At 49.5% G+C, this 20,675-nt stretch overlaps 8 protein-coding genes across 8 annotated transcripts; 3 read left to right on the forward strand and 5 right to left on the reverse strand.

Moving 5' to 3' along the window:
• Window positions 1–889: 889 nt before the first annotated feature.
• On the forward strand, window positions 890–2,788 carry CABS01_03474 (POT family protein; the record flags this gene model as incomplete). The annotated part of the gene is made up of 2 exons (XM_060536849.1): window positions 890–1,344; window positions 1,399–2,788. 2 exons carry the CDS (start codon window positions 890–892, stop codon window positions 2,786–2,788), a joined length of 1,845 nt encoding a protein of 614 aa, XP_060392768.1.
• Window positions 2,789–4,165: 1,377 nt separating this feature from the next.
• Window positions 4,166–5,610, reverse strand: CABS01_03475 (uncharacterized protein; the record flags this gene model as incomplete). Its single annotated transcript, XM_060536850.1, has 5 exons — window positions 4,166–4,673; window positions 4,733–5,186; window positions 5,243–5,279; window positions 5,345–5,370; window positions 5,436–5,610. The coding sequence occupies 5 exons, from the start codon at window positions 5,608–5,610 to the stop codon at window positions 4,166–4,168; spliced, it is 1,200 nt and encodes a 399-aa protein (XP_060392769.1).
• Window positions 5,611–9,868: 4,258 nt separating this feature from the next.
• CABS01_03476 (S-(hydroxymethyl)glutathione synthase) lies at window positions 9,869–10,444 on the reverse strand (the record flags this gene model as incomplete). Its single annotated transcript, XM_060536851.1, has 1 exon — window positions 9,869–10,444. The coding sequence occupies one exon, from the start codon at window positions 10,442–10,444 to the stop codon at window positions 9,869–9,871; it is 576 nt and encodes a 191-aa protein (XP_060392770.1).
• A 3,347-nt stretch (window positions 10,445–13,791) lies between these two features.
• On the forward strand, window positions 13,792–15,264 carry CABS01_03477 (monooxygenase; the record flags this gene model as incomplete). Its single annotated transcript, XM_060536852.1, has 1 exon — window positions 13,792–15,264. One exon carries the CDS (start codon window positions 13,792–13,794, stop codon window positions 15,262–15,264), a length of 1,473 nt encoding a protein of 490 aa, XP_060392771.1.
• A 494-nt stretch (window positions 15,265–15,758) lies between these two features.
• CABS01_03478 (uncharacterized protein) lies at window positions 15,759–16,001 on the reverse strand (the record flags this gene model as incomplete). Its single annotated transcript, XM_060536853.1, has 1 exon — window positions 15,759–16,001. The coding sequence occupies one exon, from the start codon at window positions 15,999–16,001 to the stop codon at window positions 15,759–15,761; it is 243 nt and encodes an 80-aa protein (XP_060392772.1).
• A 909-nt stretch (window positions 16,002–16,910) lies between these two features.
• Window positions 16,911–17,450, forward strand: CABS01_03479 (uncharacterized protein; the record flags this gene model as incomplete). Its single annotated transcript, XM_060536854.1, has 1 exon — window positions 16,911–17,450. The coding sequence occupies one exon, from the start codon at window positions 16,911–16,913 to the stop codon at window positions 17,448–17,450; it is 540 nt and encodes a 179-aa protein (XP_060392773.1).
• A 475-nt stretch (window positions 17,451–17,925) lies between these two features.
• CABS01_03480 (uncharacterized protein) lies at window positions 17,926–18,543 on the reverse strand (the record flags this gene model as incomplete). Its single annotated transcript, XM_060536855.1, has 3 exons — window positions 17,926–18,012; window positions 18,221–18,295; window positions 18,349–18,543. The coding sequence occupies 3 exons, from the start codon at window positions 18,541–18,543 to the stop codon at window positions 17,926–17,928; spliced, it is 357 nt and encodes a 118-aa protein (XP_060392774.1).
• A 496-nt stretch (window positions 18,544–19,039) lies between these two features.
• Window positions 19,040–19,777, reverse strand: CABS01_03481 (uncharacterized protein; the record flags this gene model as incomplete). Its single annotated transcript, XM_060536856.1, has 1 exon — window positions 19,040–19,777. One exon carries the CDS (start codon window positions 19,775–19,777, stop codon window positions 19,040–19,042), a length of 738 nt encoding a protein of 245 aa, XP_060392775.1.
• Between the last annotated feature and the right edge of the window lie 898 nt (window positions 19,778–20,675).

A 20,675-nucleotide genomic window follows, 5' to 3' on the forward strand; every position in this document is an offset into this window, starting at 1 on the left:
TTGGAGCTGCCCACCACCCACCACTACTATCTGTCTCGGTCCAGCCTGGCGTGGATTCCGTGGACTCTCACCTGTGGCATCGTTCTGTTGCAACGAATCCCTTCAACTCTTCCCTGCGACCTGCATCCTGCGCGCCCTGGCCGCCTGTCTCCGATTCTGACCCCCCCCCCCTGCACCGTCCCAAACGTCCGACCTCGACCCCGTCGTCCCCGACAGTTTTCTCTTGGTGGTGCGGTACTCCGCGTTACTCTGTTCTTTGCAACGTAGCCAAGTAGAGAAAGAGGTAGCTTGTATGGTATTCTCTCGTCTCCTGTCCCGTGGCGACGGTTCTGGGCGAGATGGACGGTCCCCTCCCTCCCTTCTTGACGGCTCCGTCGACGCCCACGCACGAACCCTGGACCCAGGAACCTTGTTGACATCGAGGCAAACCTTACCTCCTCCACGATTGGCCCGTCCCATGCCATCCCATGCCACCACCGTCTTCCCTCCATGCTAGGCATGAGTCCATGTCCATGTCATCCAACCCCCGTCCTTGTCCCCCCACCTCCAGGCGCTAGACTCCTAGAGTATCTTGTCCATGTCTCTGTATCTGCGGATACCTATCGGCTGCCGAATGCAGCTGTGATGCGACCTCCTGCTGTCGCGACCGGGAAATATAAATCATCTCTCATGAGACGCTCCCTCACTCATAGCCCTCCGCTTCCCTCTCCTCTCGCGATCAGCAGCCCTTCATCCACGGCCAACAGCTCAGGTCCAAGTTTGACCCACCTGTCAATTTGCTGTCAGAGACTCGTTAACTCGTGTCTTTCGCTATCATCACTCGCGGAGCGTCTTGTACCAAACCTCTGGTTCCTCACCCCGCCCCAGAAACTTTCCTCCAACTCAAACCATGAGTAACGCTGGAGGCCTTCAGGACGATGTCCTGGCCAAGGCCCACGTTCCCCAGGCCACTGTGCAGGGCACCTCGAAGGAGACTCGCGGCTCATTCGACGTGACCGCCGCCGCCGCCCCTCCTCTCGAAGACAACTACTACGACTCCAAGTCCGACGATGACTACGAGGATAAGCCCACCGAGGAGGAGTTGAACACGCTTCGCCGTGTCTCGGGTCCCATTCACTGGGGTATCTACACCATCGCCTTCGCCGAGCTCTGCGAGCGTTTCTCGTACTACGGTTCCTCCGTCTTGTACACCAACTTCGTCATGCGCCCCCTTCCTCCGGGTTCGACGACCGGCGCCACCTACGGCGCTGATATCCCCGCCGGTGCCTTGGGCATGGGTCAGAGAGCCTCTCAGGGTGTCTCTCTGGTGAACCAGTTCTGGGCTTACCTCGTTCCCCTTTTCGGGTATGTTGCTTCATGTGAATACTCGCCGAGAACACAGACTGACTAGTATTCCAGTGGTTGGTTGGCTGATTCCAAGTTGGGCCGTTACAAGGTCATTCACATCGCCATCGCCGTCTCCACCGTCGCTCACATTATCCTGACTGTCGCCGCCGCTCCCTCCGTCATCTCCAAGGGCAAGGTCGCCTTTGCCCCCTTCTTCCTCGGTCTCTTCACACTTTGCTGCGGTACTGGTCTGTTCAAGGCCAACATCTCTCCCCTGCTCGCCGAGCAGAACAAGGACACCCGTATGCGCGTTGAGACACGCGGCGGCGAGCGTGTCATTGTCGACCCTTCCGTCACCAACACCCGTATCTTCCTGTGGTTCTACTTCGCCATCAACTGCGGTGCCGTCAGCGGTCAGATCTCTATGGTCTTCGTTGAGAAATACCACAGCTTCTGGCTGGCCTTCCTCCTCCCTACCATCCTCTTCCTGATCTGCCCTGTTGTCCTCTGGTCCAACAAGAAGAAGTACCACCTCACTCCCCCTACCGGTTCCGTTCTCGAGAAGTTCTTCCGCATGTCCAACTTTGCTGCGAAGCGCTCTGGAGGCATCACCAAGCTGAACTGGGAGAATGCGAAGCCCAGCAACGTCCCCGTTGCTGAGCGCCCTGGCTGGTTGACCTACGATGACGCCTGGGTTGATGAAGTCCGCCGTGGTCTCAAGGCCTGCAAGGTCTTCCTCTTCCTGCCCATCTTCTTCCTCGCCTACAACCAAATGACCAACAACTTGACCTCCCAGGCCGGTTCCATGGTCCTGAACGGTGCTCCCAACGACGTCATTCAGAACCTGAACCCCCTCTCTATCATTATCATGATTCCCATTCTGGATCACGTTGTCTACCCTGGTTTCCGCAAGATGGGCTTCAACTTCACTCCCATCAAGCGTATGACCACCGGTTTCTTCTTCGCTGCCGCCGCCATGGTTGCCGCTACCGTCATGCAGCACTACATCTACCAGATGTCCCCTTGCGGTGACCTGGCCACCATCTGCGAGGAGGGCCCGGCTCCCATCAACGTCTGGGCTCAGTGTCTCCCCTACGTCTTTGTCGGTCTCGCTGAGATCTTTACCAACGTCACCTCCTACGAGTATGCCTTCTCCAAGGCCCCCGAGAACATGAAGTCTCTCGTCATGTCCGTCAACTTGGCCATGAGTGCTGTCTCTGCCGCCATTGGCCAGGCCTGGACTCCCCTGTCCGAGGATCCCCTTCTCGTCTGGAACTACGCCTCCGTCGCCATCATCGCCTTCCTCGGCGGTGTCGCTTTCTGGTTCTGCTTCAAGCACCTTGACGGTGAGGAGGACGAGCTCAACCAGCTCAAGAAGACCAAGTTCCTTGGCTCCAACCAGCCTACTGCCGCGGCTCAGGACGACCAGGTCGCTCAGGCCCAAGTTTCTGAGAAGGTTTGAACAACTTATACTCAGAAATGTCCATGCTCTGCTTCCTGTGGACGAGCGTGTGTGACCTCATTTGGTTGTATGATTTCCCGCGTCAAATGATTCCCCGGCAGTTGGTCTTGCGGACTAGCTGTCAATACTCCTAGTTAGACAAGTGCACGATAATGCATATAATGAAGATACCTATTCCCCACGCATCAGTCTTGCCATAGTCATAATGTGAATGAGGTTATTAGAATGAATCTCAGCGTCAATTGTCTGCTGTTGAGGGTCGTGTAGATTAGCCGGCAATTGAATGTGCCGTTCCTTTCTGTTCTTATTCAGTCTAAGCTGATTCCGTTCTCAATATGGCCCGACACAGCACCGAACCACGAATGTGTATTCAGCGTACCTAACGAGCTTGCCATCATACTCGTACCAACTAGCGCCACTTCAAGCCAAATGAGGTCTTCGTCCTCCCATTAGCTGTGAAAATGAGACTAACACAGGTGATACCCGACCATCTTTCAGTTTCCAGTATGCGTGTTCAACGCCATAAAGATCATATGCCGATATGGTGATGACTTCCATAGCATGAAGCTGAGCGTACCAATGACTGGCCATGATAACTTCGGGCACCCTCGTAAAGAATTGAGCCAAGCTGTGAGCATGTGTGCGTTGACCTCGTTAAGCGGATAATATGCAGCTGCGAGTATTAGATGTGTCATTTGGTAGTCGTTCAGATCTTCGTTATCCGGAACAGCACAGTCCGACTTCGCGGTCATAACCCAGCGGTTAAATCCATCCAAGTGTGCAAGGGTTAAAGTCTGGGCCTGGAAACTACTAAGCAGTAATAGCCTATTATGTCTCAACGGGAGAGTTGGAACACCCATCATGTTTGAGATCTACTGGATTAAATACGCTGCAAAACTGCCCTCTGACGAGAATCAATCCTCGGACACGCTAGAGAATTTGGATCTTGGACACAAGCTCAGAGGACGTGATTCAAAGCTTCGAGTAGAACCTCAGACCGAGGACGCAGTCCAGCTAGAACAAGCTGTGCCCCCAAGGCGAAAGGCTAGTAACAACGGCAAAACTTTACTAGGCATATTAATAAGTCATCGAAATAATCCTCCATCTTCTGTTTCTCACAGAATACTGCATAATACACAAGCCTTCTAGGTTGGCTCGAGGATGATGACGCGCTGGTAATGCCATTTCTTGATAAACTGTAATTTGAGGAACGTTGTTTCTGGTCGTTGACATTATGACAAAAGAAAAGGTACTTGTTACACTTGTATTTTTGGGTGGTAGCCCGGGATATCTCGATGTTGCTTCAACTTAAGAAATCGAACGCTTCCCCTGAACTCCAGCTCTTGTCCAACATTGAGTCATCATACAAATCTTTTCTCAGACTATGGCTCCCTTGCTCAGGGGCTTCTCTCCGGTCCTGTAATCGGTCGAAGACCGAGAATCGTCCCCGACGCTGGTATTTGACTCGTACGTCAAGTTGACATTGGTTGTGCGGACAATTCCGTTGTACGTCATGATTTCCTCCTCTGACCCAGAAGGTGACGTGCTTCGGATCTCCGTGTGGTGTTGCGAGCGCGTCATACGCATGTCTTTAAGCGTGATGTTGTCGCCTTCTCGGACCGTGTTACGAGGGCGAGAGGAGTTGCCGTAGTACTTGAGCCCACTGCTGCCGGTCTTGCCAGAGCTGATGGCACCGAAGAGCTTCGGCCACCACTTGCGGAACATGGGACGCAGAGCCGGGGCGGACGCGGAGACGATGGCGAGGTTCACTTCGACCGTGTTGTAGACGACGCCGATATCGTAGAAGGGGTCTTTGTTGGGATCCGGGGGCACGTAGAAGAGTTTGTAGATGGCTACGAGACGGATGATAGCCACGACAGTGACGCTGGTAGAGGATTTATTAGCTTGGGACAGGGTTTTCAAGATCATGGATGTCAAACTTACACTGCACCAACCAAGAAGACGCAAATGACGGCAATCTTCGCGCCCATTGGCATCTTTAAGCCCAGGAAGATCCAGAACGGCATCAACAGAACGAGTACATCCATCAAGACGTTCAGACAAGAGATTGACACGTGAAAGGAGTTGTCGACACATCGGGCAGAAGCTCGTACGAGAGGATCCCAGTTAGCCTCGATTGGTAGGCACTGAAGGAGAGCGACGAGGAAGATGGCTGTGGCCATGGCAGCATTGGCGATGTTCAAGCCATGGATGGTCCATCTAACGCCGGGCTTCTGTCCTCCAAGACGCAGAAGGAAGACCAAAATTGAGGCTCTGACGAAGGCCAAAACGGGGTTGTAGAACATTTGTGCCATAAAGAACCACCACATAGCGGGTGACGAGTTGAAGGGCTGGGGAACATCAACCGCGTGGTATCCGAAGTACATGAGCTTGATGTCTAGGTAGAGTTTAATACACAAACGAGGCAAAGAGAAGGCATGGCGAAGCGCTTACACATATAGAATGGCGGCGTCATACACACTGCGCATAGCTAAAACTTTGTTAGCCAACAAGATCCTTTCCGTTGTTGCCTTTCATTCGTTCGAATTTGCCTACCACTGCCATGCCGCATAACCAGTCATCTATTCCTAGTGTTAGCCCCTATGGTTTTCCAGCCGGCACAAAACCTGCTCCTCGGCCAACGTACCAAGACCCCATTGTCTAGTCGTAAGTCTGCTATATGTTCGAGCTCCAAACACAACTATCGAAAGCGCCGGAAAGAAGAATGTGATGAAGATGGCGGCTTGCTGATGGGGCGGGGTCGGTATCGTCAATACGTCCGGGTGCTCAGGGCGCCGAGCAACAATCGAAGCATACTCCATGTTGAAAGATGGATGAATGGATATGATATGTAATCAGGCCTGCAAGAAGCAGCCGGGCTGCCTTGTAAAAGGGAGATCGGCCCCCAAGGCGAAGCTTTGACTGGCTCCTCAGCTGATGAGTCGTGCTGTCCTGTCCCAGGGCGCCGGGTCGTCGTGGGTAAGAGCCAAGAAATCTCACTATCGGCCAAAGCGAACCAAGAGAGAAGAGCGGTCAGATCGAAGGTAGCAGCGAGAGACAGGAAGGACCCTTTTCTTTATGTAGATCTTTGTGTCTTATTGAGAGGGTGATCCACGATGTCGCCACAGTTTCCCCCTCTCCGGGAAGACTAGACGCTACTGCTGCTTGAACCAAGTCGAACGACTACGCTAAACATGATACACGGGAAAATAAGCTTGACAGGCTCTGAAAGATAACCGTTCACCCGTTGCAGAGTAGAGTTTTCTGCAGATCGCCAATGTGGACGGAGTGATCCTGACTCCTCTCGTGTTCCAAGGGTGGTCTGTAAGGGAGGGAAAGGGGGCGTTGCCTCTAGCTCCGTTTCTCTGCAAGGCACCGTGATCCTCCATCTCAGAGTTTGCATATTATTGGCTTCAGAGACATCTTTGCAACACAAGCGAGCGAACGGGAGAATCTTCTGCTCTCAAAGGTTGGGGCGGAGACGAACAGGAGCAAGGTCCCAGGTAGGAGAATAGTCTAGCCTATGTAGACCCTTGCTCCGCCCGCAAACCTCCGGTAGTGTGCTGCGCGCATATGAAATCCCGAGAGTGTTGAAAATTGCAGAGCCATTAAAGGGCCCCCACGTTGTCATAGTGTTGACTGCCGTTTGCGGCACGGCATGGGCTAGGCGAGAAGCCTTTTTAAACTTTTGAGACAACAGTTGGTTCATCCCAATGAAGATGACAAGGCCACCAAAGTGTCGGTGCTAAATATCAGATTCAAATATTATAGTTACCACCCGCACTCGACTATCAGCCTTAAGATCGGACTATCATCATCACATCAGAAATTTTCAAAGGCAATCTGCAGTCTCCGAGCTTCGGCAACGATTCCAGCTCCAAGGACTCGTTTCTCATGTCGTGCGTTGCATTTCTCTCAGGGGTTCGCAGACGTATTCCTTGTCTGCCAAGCCGCTTAGAATACCATGCTCGGCCAAGAAAATGGCGTGTCTGGGCAACGCAAGGGAGAGAACAGCGGGTTGGCTTTCTAAGTACCTTATTATCGAAGAAAGTTAATTCTTTCTAAGTTATAAGTATAAGAATATAGTTTTAATAAAATAGTATAGTACCTATTTAGTACTTAAATTAAGATGCTTTTTTAAGCTTATTATAAAAGAAAAATAATTATATTACTAACTACTTATTATTAAAGTCCGTAAGTAGTACTATAGTTTTAATTATTATAGTTTTAATTACTATAGCTTTAACCGTAATAGCTTTACCTATAATAAGTAAAAAGTCTAATTATAAATCCTTTAAAAGCCTCTCCTTAAGAGCTATAAGAGCTTCTAAATATACTAAGTTAAAATACTTACTAAAATACTAATAACTAAACTAACTCTATAATAACGACTTTAATAAAAGACCTAATAAATAATATTAAAAACCTTATTAACGTTAAGTATAATTTACGAAATATAATAACGTAATTATAAAATATTACTAATATATCCTATATTAAAAAGGGTATTATTAATATTAATAAAATAAATAGGGCTATATTAATATAGTACCTCGGCTTTTTTTTATAGCTCGAGGATAATTATTTTAAATAGTATTAAAAGTTTATTAAAAAGCTTTTTTAAGTACTTTAGTATATTTATTACTATTTTTATAATAATAAGATTCTTAGTACTTATATATAAAAATAAATTACTTATTTTTAAATAATAATACTAGCTTATTAATAAGCTATCGAAACTACGATTCTAGTGATCCCTTAATAAAAGAGAGGGTAGAATAGAGGAAAGGATAGGTAAAAAAAGGGTTAAGGTTAAATAGTACGGAATTCGAGGGCAGGGTAGTATCTATATATACTGCGGTAATCCTCTAGTAATGCAAAACGATGGAGTTAAACAGTGCGGGTTGGCTTTCAGCCGAGGGAATGGACAATTCGTAAAGCATCAAATCTGCTTGAGACCCTCTTTGAATTGCTTCCAGAAAACTAGGCCCAGTCTGTGTGTTGTTTAGTCGCGGCAATGAGTACGCTACCAACGGCGTCTAGTTACGAACCGCCGTTGCAGATTCCGATGCAACTACGTATGGCCGTACGCTTGTCGCTTGAGGCCCGACAGTGCCAGTGCAGGTTCAATTTGAGCTCAACCCCGGACCCCAGATCCAAATTCACCGCCATTGCCGTTTCCCACTCTGTATCCGTAGTACTGCGGTAGAAGCGGCTGGCCGCGTGCAAAAACGCACGGTAATTGTCAAAATTGTCTTTTGTCGATCCTTACCGCACATGGTGTCAGTGTCCTGTCAAGCACCCCGGCAAAGACTCTTCAACCCTTGCAAGCGAGAGAGACTAAGTTATGAAGCCCCTCACAACTACGGGGCAGTCGCGAACCCTGATTCATTTGTGCAAAAACCCATTATCTCAGCATTTCCCTTCCGGATGGAGACGTCCTCCTTCTTGCCTCTTTTCAGTTCGGACATGACTTGTCTTTTCAGGCAGCCAAGTCCTGGCCTCGTGGCGTCGGCGTGGGTCCGGCAGGAAGTTCGTTGGATGAGCTTCTCTCGACATCCGACGCTCCGAAACTTGCGTTGCCAAGAATTCGACAACAGGTCGGGGGTTGGGAACTAGACCAATCGTGCCCCATGGCGATCTATCGACTTGATGAAAGAGAGTTTTGGCGGCGGTTTCTGGACTCTTAAGGGCCGGCTTGCTGTCACCTATTTCAGTCAATTAGCCGGTTTTTGTTCCTTGACCTGCCTGTGGGATAATTACAATAGAGCGTCTACCACCAAATTTTGGGCATCAATCCAGCCGGGATATCACACAGCGGCTACGGGAACGAGCCGACAGCCTGCTCCGCGGGTTGGGTGGCGTCGGCGCCGGTGCAGGCACAGCCGCACAGGTGATGATACTTGCTGGTGCACTGAGAACACTCGGAGGCAAGATCATCGGCCTTTGACTCGCACGACTCGCCTGAAAGTTCGGCGCGTCCAAAGACACCCACTTTCCGCCAGCCTAGAAGACTTTGGTTCAGCTGAAAGAAAAGCTTGGTCACTTGGCTGCTCTCTTCGCAGCCACCGGTGTGACTGCGTTCGTCCTGTTTCCAGGAGTCCACAGATCGATTCCTGGATGGTTCCGTATCGCATAAGGATGTTCATTGAGAGATTCCATATGCGTGTTAGTCTTCTTAGAGGCTGAAGCTATCACTCTGGGAAGGTCACGGCACCAAGCACAAGACATGAGGTAGACCAAGTGATTCTTGTTCGCAATAGAAATTGTATCCAAATACTTTCCGATCTCTCTGGTTTCCAGTGGTAGGCCAAACATTACTGAGATCTATATTAGTGAGACACTGTAGTTCTGAAGAGACGTTACCTCATCCCTCACATAGTAGGTCTGTCATATGGTCGTCGAAACTCGCTGCGTCTTATAGAGAAGAACGACCCGCCTGAGATTAGATTTTCTTATTTCTCGAATTCTCGGGTTTGCTTCTTTCCCCGGTTCTGGGGCATAGTTTAACTGGGTCACTTGTAGATACGCCAAAGCCATCTGGTTCTAGCAATGATACGTATCATGCAGAAAGGTGAAATTAGGGTGCGAATTCCCGCTATAAGATGTTCCGATCTATAGAAAATGTATTGATTGCGACTATTACTTAGCTTATAGATTTCCGACATGACCGAATAGTGTTGACATGACGTGGCATACCTAACGCGCATAACTCAGCCATACTTACACCGGGGTGCTTAGCAACATGAAGTGGCCTTAGATCACAAGAACTCAGCCAATGCCAATTAGTATTCCCTTCTCCGTGAATTGATAGAAAGCACAATTAGATATAGATGGATAACGTTGGTTCTGTTTCGCCCGTGGCATCTACCCGATTAATGGCGATGATGATCAAGCAAGCATGACGCGTTAAAGCAGCTTATAAATTTTACCACCGCAGCCTATGTGATAAGACTATTGATTTTACATTTTGTTTTGCTAAGATAACCAATCCATGCCTTTGCGGCTTTTGTGCAGTCCGGGTGCCAATGTATGAATCATCGAGGATATCAAGAACAAGTAATAATCTCTGGTTGCCCCTTAAAGCTTGGTCGGGAGACGACCGGACTGCTGTGCAGTCCAAGTCGCGATGAGATCCATCAACGCAGGCGACAAGGCGTCATATGTCTCCAAGCCAACAGACTTGAACTTGTTGCGGACTTCATCGATGCCCTTGGGGTGGAAGCCTTGCTCAATGATTGAGGAAACAAAGGCGGCGAACTGGGGCTCCTGCCATCCCTTCTCATCCGAGAGTTCAGCGTGCACAAAGTCCAGACCCTTGAAGGGGTGTGCCTTTTCGATACGTCCGAATAGGTGAACCCCGCACTCCTTGCATGCGTTTCGGAGAATGACTGCCGAGTCGTCGACAACGTGCAGCTTGCTTTCGTTGGCAGTGACCTTAAGTTGGTCTCTTGAAATAACACCGACAACTGAGAAAAGGGCGCCAGCGGGCTTCCAGCACTTTGAGCATCCGCATGCGTGGTTGTGAGCAACGTTGCCTCCGAGTGTGACTTCCACGGGGTTACTCTTGCAATGGCAACGGAGCTTTCCACCGGCGAAGTTGGGATCTCCCTTGGTGAGACCGTTGTCGATCAATGGGTGAAGAGAAGGGGCCATGGTAGATTGGACTGGAGTGGTGTGTGTGGTTGGTGGTGGTTGATTAATCGGATATTGGTGTTGATGGGTGGGCCGAGGACCTTGATGGAGTAGAACCTTGATGGACTTGATTAGTTTCTTGATTGTGTATATAAAGACGGCGAGGAATTCCTTTATACCAGGTGCTCTCATTCACTTTCGGGGCGTTCTCAACTCCCGATCCCTCGACCGGCGACTTGGCGGAAGGGTTCCCGAACCATCCCCGAAGAGGCCGGACCGGAACCAACACCCACGCGTTGGCTTACCTGATTCGCTGTCTTCCCCGCATTCCAATGCCGAATGCTGTCAGTCAAACGTTGATTCGAGCACGCAACTGGGATAAACTTGCCCGTTCCGCCTAATCTTCACGATTGCATATCTCCTCGTTGCTATTATGAGGGCGCCTAGGCTATCGGATCCCCACCCGATTTGACGCCGATGATGATGATACCCCGCAAAGTTTCACTCTGAAGTCAATTGCTTCGCCGCAGAACCAAGGAGAATACCCCGCTCGGCCAACGTAACGCCTAACCCCGCGACCCGGATGATGCTGTTTGGCATGGTAGAAGCCGCTGATGTGAGACGAAGTTGTCGGCGTTAGGCATAGAGGTCTCGAAAATGAGACCGATAGTGGCTTGGCCGGTTCTGGAAGACCGAATTGCCTATTGAACTATCAAAAGGCGTGATCGAATGGCGCAGAGCCTCAAATTTCCGAGCTGCCTCCATACCACCGAGCGCTGCCTCAAATAACTCTGATCACTACCGATGACGGGGCCGGCTCTCGGTCCGTCGGCCGGCAGATAGGGAAGATTGCCAGGAGAACTTCAACTTCACTCACAGAACTTTCGTATCAATGTGATAGCAATGTCGTTCGTCCGACCTCGTGCAAATGAGCATTGACATTGAGAACGCCCAACTGCGTAGCCTAGTCTCCAACTGATGATCTAGCAAGGTTTCATCATGAGTAGGATATACCAGATCAAATGGACTGGCTATGAGGCAATAGGCTATGATTCTTATTGTACATAAGGTAGTGAAGTTCTAGTGCTTTATCATACTAAGATCTTTTTAGGGGCCACCCAGATCGTCCAAAATATATAACTAAAGCCCATACGCTGAAGCATAAGGCGGCCACAACAGTTCATCAAAGTTGCGTTTGTGGTAGACCTAATTCAATCCTACGCTTTTCTCGTGGTCACTATCTATGTCACAAGTTCTAGCTCAGTGGCCATTCATCCCGAGGTTTGAGAATGTGTTATTGGTAACCTGGTCTTTCTTACATCAACTCGCATTTGGCATTTTTGTAGCTCAGTTACGCAAGGAAAATTGTAGTAACAGAAGCAGAAGTAGTCTTTTAGTCTGAACTCAGAGTGTTGCTGAAAATTGAACCACTTCAATTTCAAAACATCGCTGACTTCACATAAATATCACGGTCTCTATAGAAATCCCTGTTCGTAGCTATTTGATTCGCGAAGCTGATAGCTCGTGGCTTGTGTAATAGACTGCAATATCTTTAATGGTCTTTTTAGCGCTCATCATGCTTATGTTGGCGTGCATGTAGTTAGTTAGGCTTCATTAGAGTCACAGCAATGAGCATGTTGGAAGTTACTGAGACCCAAGCGATTAGTTCAACGCATATAAAGTTGCACGTTTCTAGCTGGTTTGTCCATTGCAGTGCCCAAAGTTCCAAAGCCAGGTTTAGAATTGACAGTGCAGTCATCACTGTGGGTGTCTGTGTTGTCTTGGAACCAGATGTTTGTTCTTTACTCAGTTTGAGTCAAAAAGCATTCCTTGAATAAGGTACCTTATTCAGCTACTCGGTCCTACTCCCTGGAAAATACCTCTCCAGGTTTTGTTCTCCTACCACTCATGGCTTCCGGCCCACTTGGTAACCTGCCAAAATAGGTATATTTAGAATGTCCAAACAGGTAACATCGTTGTGTCATGAACCGACGTCCGAACCTTTGTGCTAACATCCGTCTGGTTCTGCACGGGAACAAGGGAGAAGTACTAGAAGGATGGCTCGATTGGATAAATCCAATGCCGAATTGTGCGTGTTATACAAATTTTTGTAGGTAAGCTTATCATATACGGTAACTAGTGAGTATGGTATCTATCTTGCCCAGTCCACCTGCCCTGCGTATTACCTATGTTGGTAGTTGTAGAACATGGTCCAGCTCTGCCACGTGGGCGACAGGATAAATAGCCTTGACGAAATGGATGAGCATGATGACGTCGTTCAATCAGAGGATAAATGGACTGATGGTTCCATGAGACCTACCTAGCATCACTATTGAACTCACCGCACTGCAAATCCGGTGCAATATACGATGATATTATCACGTGGGGTGCTGCTACGCATCAAACATTTAGACTGCTTCTTTCTTAAATCTCTCACTCTCAACGATGGGTTGTCTCCCTTCTCTGAACTTTTCACGGAAACACCTCAAGTACGCATAGTACGTTCATTTTTCCTATCTCAAGAAAGATAGACGTAAAACATTCGCCACCAGAATTCCTATTACCCATTCCACGACAGCAAGGCAGCAATAAAAAATTGACTACTTGACCGGACTAGAAGCGCCGCGTGGCAACACTCAAGACTCGGCCGCATAGACGAGGCCTTCTAGTGTTGAACTCGAACAATATCACATGAAACGAACCACTGACGGATCTCACTAACGCAACTCTGTTTTGATCCATCCATCCAATTGTTGCCGCCCACCACCCGCTTGCGTTGGCATTCGCATGTGAAGTCAGGAGGATAGATCGATGTCTGCCATCATTAGTGTAATTGAAACCACATAGTTTTCAGTTGCTCTGATACAAAATCCTGTATGAGCATCGGTCTATGCCTTCTGAAGTCGAACGAATGCGAGTAAGAGATGCTTGCCGAGGCACAAACATGAGGCGACGGCGAATAATCCAAAGCATAAAGACAATTGTGATAGTTGCCGTCAAATGGATAGGTCGATAGACGCACAGAAGCGCTGTCGAAGCGTCAAATGTGCCGAGGCACGTGTTTTGATTGACGCTGTCGTTCGCATTCGCATGGTAGTGGAGGGACGAAGCAGCCAAGGAGAGGCTGGATCGAGGGGTTGAGGAGGCGTCAAGACGCTTTAAGACATGCGAGCCCCTGCATGGCATCCTCCACCAAGCACGAGATCGACGCGTGCATGACCCGCTAGGAAAAAAAAGCCTCGGCATGCACGTTGCCTCAACAAAAAATCCTCTGATCGCACGAGTTTCCATACATAAGATCTTTGCTACCATCACGACCTCAAGTGTTGAGAGGTCTATCACCAACTCGACAGCAGACCATCGAAACTATGGCGGAAGAACTCGACATCCTCATTCTTGGCGCAGGCATCTCCGGCGTCAATGCCGCGTACCGTGTGCGGACAGAGCTGCCAGACAGCACCTTCGCGGTGCTCGAGGCCCGTGACGTAGTCGGTGGGACGTGGTCTTACTGGAAGTATCCCGGATTTCGCTCCGACTCGAACATGACGAACTTTGGCTTCGGATGGCATCCATGGCCTCACGACAAGAAGATCATCGAGGGCGCGCCCATTGCGGCTTACATTGAAGATGCTGTCAAGACACACCACATCGACAAGCACATCCGATTCCAGCACAAGGTGTTGTCATCAGATTGGGACAGCGATGAGGCTCGATGGACTCTGGAGTGCAATACCCCCCAGGGAACCAAGAAGATCAAAGCAAAGTTTCTCTTTGTTTGCTCCGGATACTATTCCTACGAGAAGGCCCTGGAGACACACATTCCCGGAATCGAGAGCTTTGAGGGCAAGACGATCCACCCTCAGTGGTGGCCCGAAGACCTTGACTACGCTGGAAAGCGCGTCATCATCATCGGCTCCGGCGCCACCACCATGACCTTATTTCCCAATATCGCCAAAACAGCTGGCTTCACCACCATCCTCCAGCGCAGTCCGTCGTATGTTTTCGCACTAGGGGCAGAATCACCAGTCGACAAAGCCGCGAAAAGGTTCCTACCTCTATTCTTGGCGAACTGGTTCATCCTGCTCAAGGACCTTCTCCTGGAGACTGTCTTTATCCAGGTTGTTTTGGGCTTCCCCAACCTGGCCAAGCAGTTCCTCCGATTCGATGCAAAGCGTCGGCTTCCCAAAGACTACCCTGTCGATATCCACTTCAAACCCAAATACAACCCCTTCGAGCAGCGCCTCAACATGTGCCCAGATGGAGATGTTTTCAAGACGCTGCACCAGTCCAACACGGAGATTGTCACGGACCACATCGAGACGGTCACCAAGGATGGCATTCTCACCAAATCCGGCCGCCATCTGCCCGCCGACATTATTGTTACGGCAACTGGACTTCACGTGCAGCTTTTCGGAGGTACGGATGTCACTGTCGATGGCGTCCCGGTCAAGGTTGGAGAGAAGTACAGCTGGCGCGGATGCATGCTCGACGGCGTGCCCAACGCGGCTGCAATCATCGGCTACGTCACTCAAACCTGGACTCCCGGCGCCGATACCGTGACCCGGCTCTGCATCCGTGTCATCAAGCAGATGCAGAAGACCGGTGCCGTTGCTGCCACCCCCGTCTTGTCGGACGAGGAGAAGAAGAATTCGCCCAGGTTGCCTTGTGTAGATGCCACATCCAACTACTTCACCCGCGCGCACGGTCGAATGCCTGTGGTGACTAACCAGGGACCTTGGTATGGAAGAAAGAACCTTATCGTGGATAAGCTGGCGCTTTGGTTCGGGAGTGTGACGGTAGGCATGGACTATCGCTTGGCAACGAAGTCGAAGGATATTTAATGATTACGAGAATAATGAGCCATGTATGTTAGCCTACCTGGTCGTCGGCATAGAGTTGAGAATGCACAGTTTAAGATTGCTTGGCAAGCCGAGAGCCTCCCGTGTTTTAACCGTCTCACCTAAGGTCTCGCGCTGATCATGGACTCGCCGTGACTCCGATCAGCTGATTTGCCGGCCGTTGCGAGGGCATAAGCTGCCCTATGTTGTGCTCAAAGGTGAGGCGAGACCTGGATACCGTGCTCACCAGGGCTGTACTTCAGACTTGCCTCACCATAGAAATCGCTTGCCACAAGTAGTTCGGCTTTTAGGGTGGCACTGGCAAGACTGGGTTCTTTAGGGCCTCCCGACTTGGGTAAGCTGTTGGTTCAGAGGAACGAACAAGGGATTGTTTTCTTAGTCTCAACGTTGATCCTAGGAACATCGACCAGGCCCACCAATCGATCGGTAATTCGTGACCGCCGATCAGCAGCGAGTTCCTTGGATAACCTAACCACTCATACGGAGCACAAGCAGAATGTCCCTAAGAGATATGCATAACATATGTATGTTACAAAGTGGAGTGAAGAAGACGCGGCAAGTTTGCGTCTGGAGGAACCTCGTGTGCACGGTCGCGCTGCCGCTGGGACACTTTTGGGACAGCTCAAGACGCAAAACGAAACGCTGCAACGCAATAGCGGGATGGCGGCAAAAAAAATCCCCGGCATGGGGCTGTCTCGGGAGGTCTTCAGGATCGACATAACCCTAGTTGCAACTCGCATCTTTGTTTACCTCGAGGACCAGTTTCGCTATTTCAACTGAAAGATCGTGACCATGAGCTGTCTCTCGCTTATGAGGCAAACGTGGCTGTGGTGACCGGCTTTTCAGGTCTTCTGGGTGAGGGACACTAAAATGATTCATGTGAGAACCAGACCTATCTCATCCGTTCGCCGTCCGAGCACTCGTGCAGCATGCAATGCAAGAAATGAGGCTCTGAGCACGGAATCTCAGGCTCCCGACAAGTATCGCTTCACCCGATGTTTCTTCATCCAACCCGCAGCCTTTCCGTGCGGGGAGACCCCTCATCGCGCATATCCTACGGGACATGCTGGCCAGGTTTGATCAGCGTAAACAAACTGGGTCACGAATCCCACCCACCGAGCCGACGAACCTCTGCCCCTGTTCGAGGCCTCCCCACGGCAAGAAAGGAATGCGATTCGCCTGATACTCGAAACGCCTCTGCAATGTACATCAGAACAACACCACAGAACACGAGCACAGTAAGCAAGCACATACCCAAAATCGTTCGCCAAGGCGAGACGAAAGCGTCGTTTCGAAATGGAAATAGAGTCCGCGTTGCCAAGAAACGTCAGCGGGATGCCATTCGATATCCACAACACCGGCTCTGCGGCAGCAGTGCGTCTCGGGAGTTCCTAAGCTTGCTCTGGATGAGTTTGTGGCGATCCGAGGCATCCGCCCCATTGGATTCTGAGAAATATTGAAATACCTGTATATGTCCACGCATCTTTCCATCTTTCGACGAACTCTCTATCCTCAGCGTCCTATTTTTGTGCCGGTCCACTCTATAATCTCCGTTCTTCATTTACGAGCTGCGCTCTTTCAAATCAACGTACAAAGTTTAATCATTCATTCGAGTCAATACCGCCAACATGCGCTTCACCGTCGCCCTCACTACTTTGGTCGCTGCCGCCATGGCCGCACCTCTCGATACCCTTGCTGCCCGTGCAGACGAGCTCAACGCCGCCATCCAGGCTCTCGCTGCTGAGAGCCCCGAGGATGCCGAGGCCGCCAAGGGTCTCCTGGGCCGTGAAATCAACCCCAATGTTCAACTCACGAACGACGACGAGCAGGAGGAAGTTTTCAAGCGCGAGGACGATCTCAACGCCGCCATCCAGGCTCTCGCTGCTGAGAACCCTGAGGATGCCGAGGCCGCCAAGGGTCTCCTGGGCCGCGATATCAACCCTAACGTCCAGCTCACGAACGACGACGAGCAGGAGGAAGTCTTCAAGAGGGATATCAACCCTGATGTTCAGTTGACAAACGACGACGAGCAGGAGGAGGTTTTCAAGAGGGACATCAACCCCAACGTTCAGCTCACCAACGATGACGAGCAAGAGGAGGTTTTCAAGCGCGATATTGACCCCAACGTTCAACTTACCAACGATGATGAGCAGGAGGAGGTCTTCTAAACACAAGTAGCCACCAGGTTAGCTTGAATCTGAAGGCTCTTTCGGCTTGATTCAGTACATCGGAAACGGAAAGCGAGAATATCTCATATATTTGATTGCTGAATAGAAGTCCAATTGATCCTGTGGAACTGTGTATTTGGACTGATGACAGAGAGCTTGACCAGTAACGTAAAATGTGATTTACTACAAGATAGTGCTAACCATGGCTACGGGAGATCTCCACATCTTGTGTTCGAACCACATCCACTAAAGTTAACATTTAGCTACGGTATCTTGAGGTATGGGTAGATATCACTTCGTTATAGATTCGCGCGATACTGATAACTTCGTTGTTGAACGGGGTAGATACACGTGATGAAGAAAGACGAAAGTCTGTCAAAGAATATCTATTTCACCCAAGTCACATGAATAACAGCCAATCTTTTACTGACTTGGTTCATTTATTGATGTAATGCCGCAAAACTTGATGTTTATTCTATTTATGGCAAATGTTCTGGCGACTTGATGATATGGTCGAGTTGGTGCCGAGAGTGTCATCTGAATCCTTGGCCTTGTCTGATGACTGTCTGGGTAAGGACAGTATGTCTATACCGCACTCATAATGATATGGGTCTGTTGATGTATCCAGGTTTCGACGCGGATCCCTTTGAAATGAGAAGGTTGCCAGATTGCCGGTCCAAAAATCCTCATGGTAGGTAGTCGCTACATTTGATGTATCTTGGAAACTAATATCCGCCGTGCTTTTTGGATCGGCAATCGCATCCACGTACGCATTCCCAGTAGACATCATCCCCGGCAATCGAGGTAATGCCGCAGAGTGCAGGGCAAAAGGGTCTCAAACTCGCCTTCGATCAGGTCAGACGTTGGCAACATATAATGCAGTGATGTGTTTACTTACGTGGATACACCTTGTTGATGTTGATACGGTCGTCATAGTCCCGTCAAACTCCTTTGCCGAAATGGAGTCTGCCATGGCAGTCGGGGGCGCATGGCTGGTTGCTGCTTGGCCAGTTTCTTTAACCTCAGTTGGAAGTGCCATGCCAGGAGTGATCAAGGCGGCAACAATGAGCTGAAAGAAGGGTGACAGATGCATCTTGACGAGGTTCAAATAGATTGGGCTCTGTTCGCTGTTCAAGTCTGAATTACGGGAGATGTATGAGGTAGTGAATTGTTGTGTTTTGCGTTAGATGTCGGTTAGAAAACGAAATCGTAGGTGCGAAATGAAGTTTGATCTGCACATTGCAGAATTTTCCGTCACTTCAGTATTTTGGGTTTGAATGGGACAGGACTGCTGCGTAGCAGAATTGTGTTAGGTTCGGAGCTGGATGGGACAGGGCTTCGTGGGCCTAAACTCCCTTGATGGAAGGCACTCGGCCAAGGTGTAACTTTACGTTCTAATCGGCACCTTGACCATACGCTGAACATACCTGGATGGCCTTTGAATGGCTTGGGACAAATCAGACCTCGATCAAGCTTCCAGTTAGACGTATTGTAAGTACAATTACGATATGTTATGTTATCGTGCGAAGTGCATGTCAACATTTTACATTGGAGGTGTGATGAACTATCGGAAAACTCCTTAAGAAAGCTCATTCCTTGCTCCCAAGGAAAAGGTTGAGATGTTGTGTATAGAGCTCTGGGTACTGGAATAGATGACCATGACCGGCATCAGGATAGATTATGAGCTGAGCATCCGACAAGTTCTGTTGAAGAGTGAAACTGTTGGAAGTTGGGGACATAATATCAGTGTGGCCGTTGGTGACTAGAGTGGGAGCTTTGATAGTCTTCATGCGCTCAAAGTTGTCCGTATCAACCGTAAACGAGAAGATTGCATTCAGTTGGGCCCTTGCTCCAGGTCCGATCAGGTATTCTCTGCGCTCCTCGCCGTCAACCTTTCGCTCATGGATTCGTTTCCACCATGCTTCACCGAGTGCGACGCTCGTTTCCGACGGGTGGTAGAAAAGATGGAACATGTCCTCCTTGGTAGGTGGCTCATCGTTGGCTGTTCCGGCACTTTCTAGAACCTCGCGGGGTGGCAGGACAACTCCTTCTCCGATACCTGGTTGAGTCCCAGCCAGAATCAACTTTCGAACCAGCTGAGGATAGTCCCATGCCAGAATCTGAGCCACACCACCTCCCATGGAAAAGCCAATGACATCAGCTTTGGAAACACCAAGGGTAGCGAGAAACTTGGCTGCAATTGAAGCCATGACTTCAGTGGAAGAGGGCACCTCGCCCTCACTGTGCCCGATACCGAAGCTGTCATATACGATGACTTCTCTTGACTTCGCAATCGTATTGAAGAGAAGAGGGTCGAGAGTGTCCATTGAACCACGAAGATGGTTAATATAAAGTAAAGGGACCTGACTCTTTACCCCGATCCGGCGGTAAGCGATTCGGGTGTTGTCGACGGCGACATATTGAGTCTCCACTGTTTGATAGGTAGACATTCCGATGGTGAACAAAGTTCGTTGAGGATTGTGACTGGACTGGATATTGAATACTTGAGTGAGATGAAGTTGCTAACTTGTATTCTTTTCGATGAAAGAGATCGATTCTCGAGTCTAAGCATCTCTTAAGTGGACTTTATAAACATTTCTTCGCCTGCATCGCCCTTTTCGCGTTCAAGAGCAGTGCTGGATCACGTCCTGACCTTCCGGTAAAACTCCGCGATATGTCATCCTTTCCGACTGGGAAAATCACCCTCGGAAGCTCTAACGTAGGCCAAGGTTTAGTATGCTTAGTAGAATGAATGGAACATTTGTATACCTTACAAAGCCTCTTCACTCAGCTGTTGCACTTGATTACTAGTACAATGGCACAGATCCAAACCATACCCCAAACTTCGGATCCGGGGCAATGTGGAGCAACCTAAAGGTACGGACCGACGTGTGGGGTAATTAATCAGTAATCGTTCCGGATGGAGTGCCGGAGTAATCCGGGCCCGCCGGCTCCCAGACAATTTCTAAGCGGACAGGCGTAGACGGAAGAACCAAATGAGATCAAGATGCCAGTCTCTGGATCCTCTAGGTAGATTTTGGTGAAAAACAACTTCAACTGCCGCAATGGATTTGATCCATTCCGACTGAGGAGATGTTAAGTAATCATGCACACGGTAAGACGTCGTCATGATGTGTAGTGTCTTGCTGCATAGATGCCGTTAAATATGTGATAAAACTCCTCTCAGATTACGATTTTTACACATCAAATTCCGTTAGCCTTGTT

The sequence above is a fragment of the Colletotrichum abscissum genome (assembly GCF_030869225.1).
Source record: "Colletotrichum abscissum strain IMI 504890 chromosome Unknown Scaffold_6.1, whole genome shotgun sequence".
Taxonomy (NCBI): Eukaryota; Fungi; Ascomycota; class Sordariomycetes; order Glomerellales; family Glomerellaceae; genus Colletotrichum; species Colletotrichum abscissum.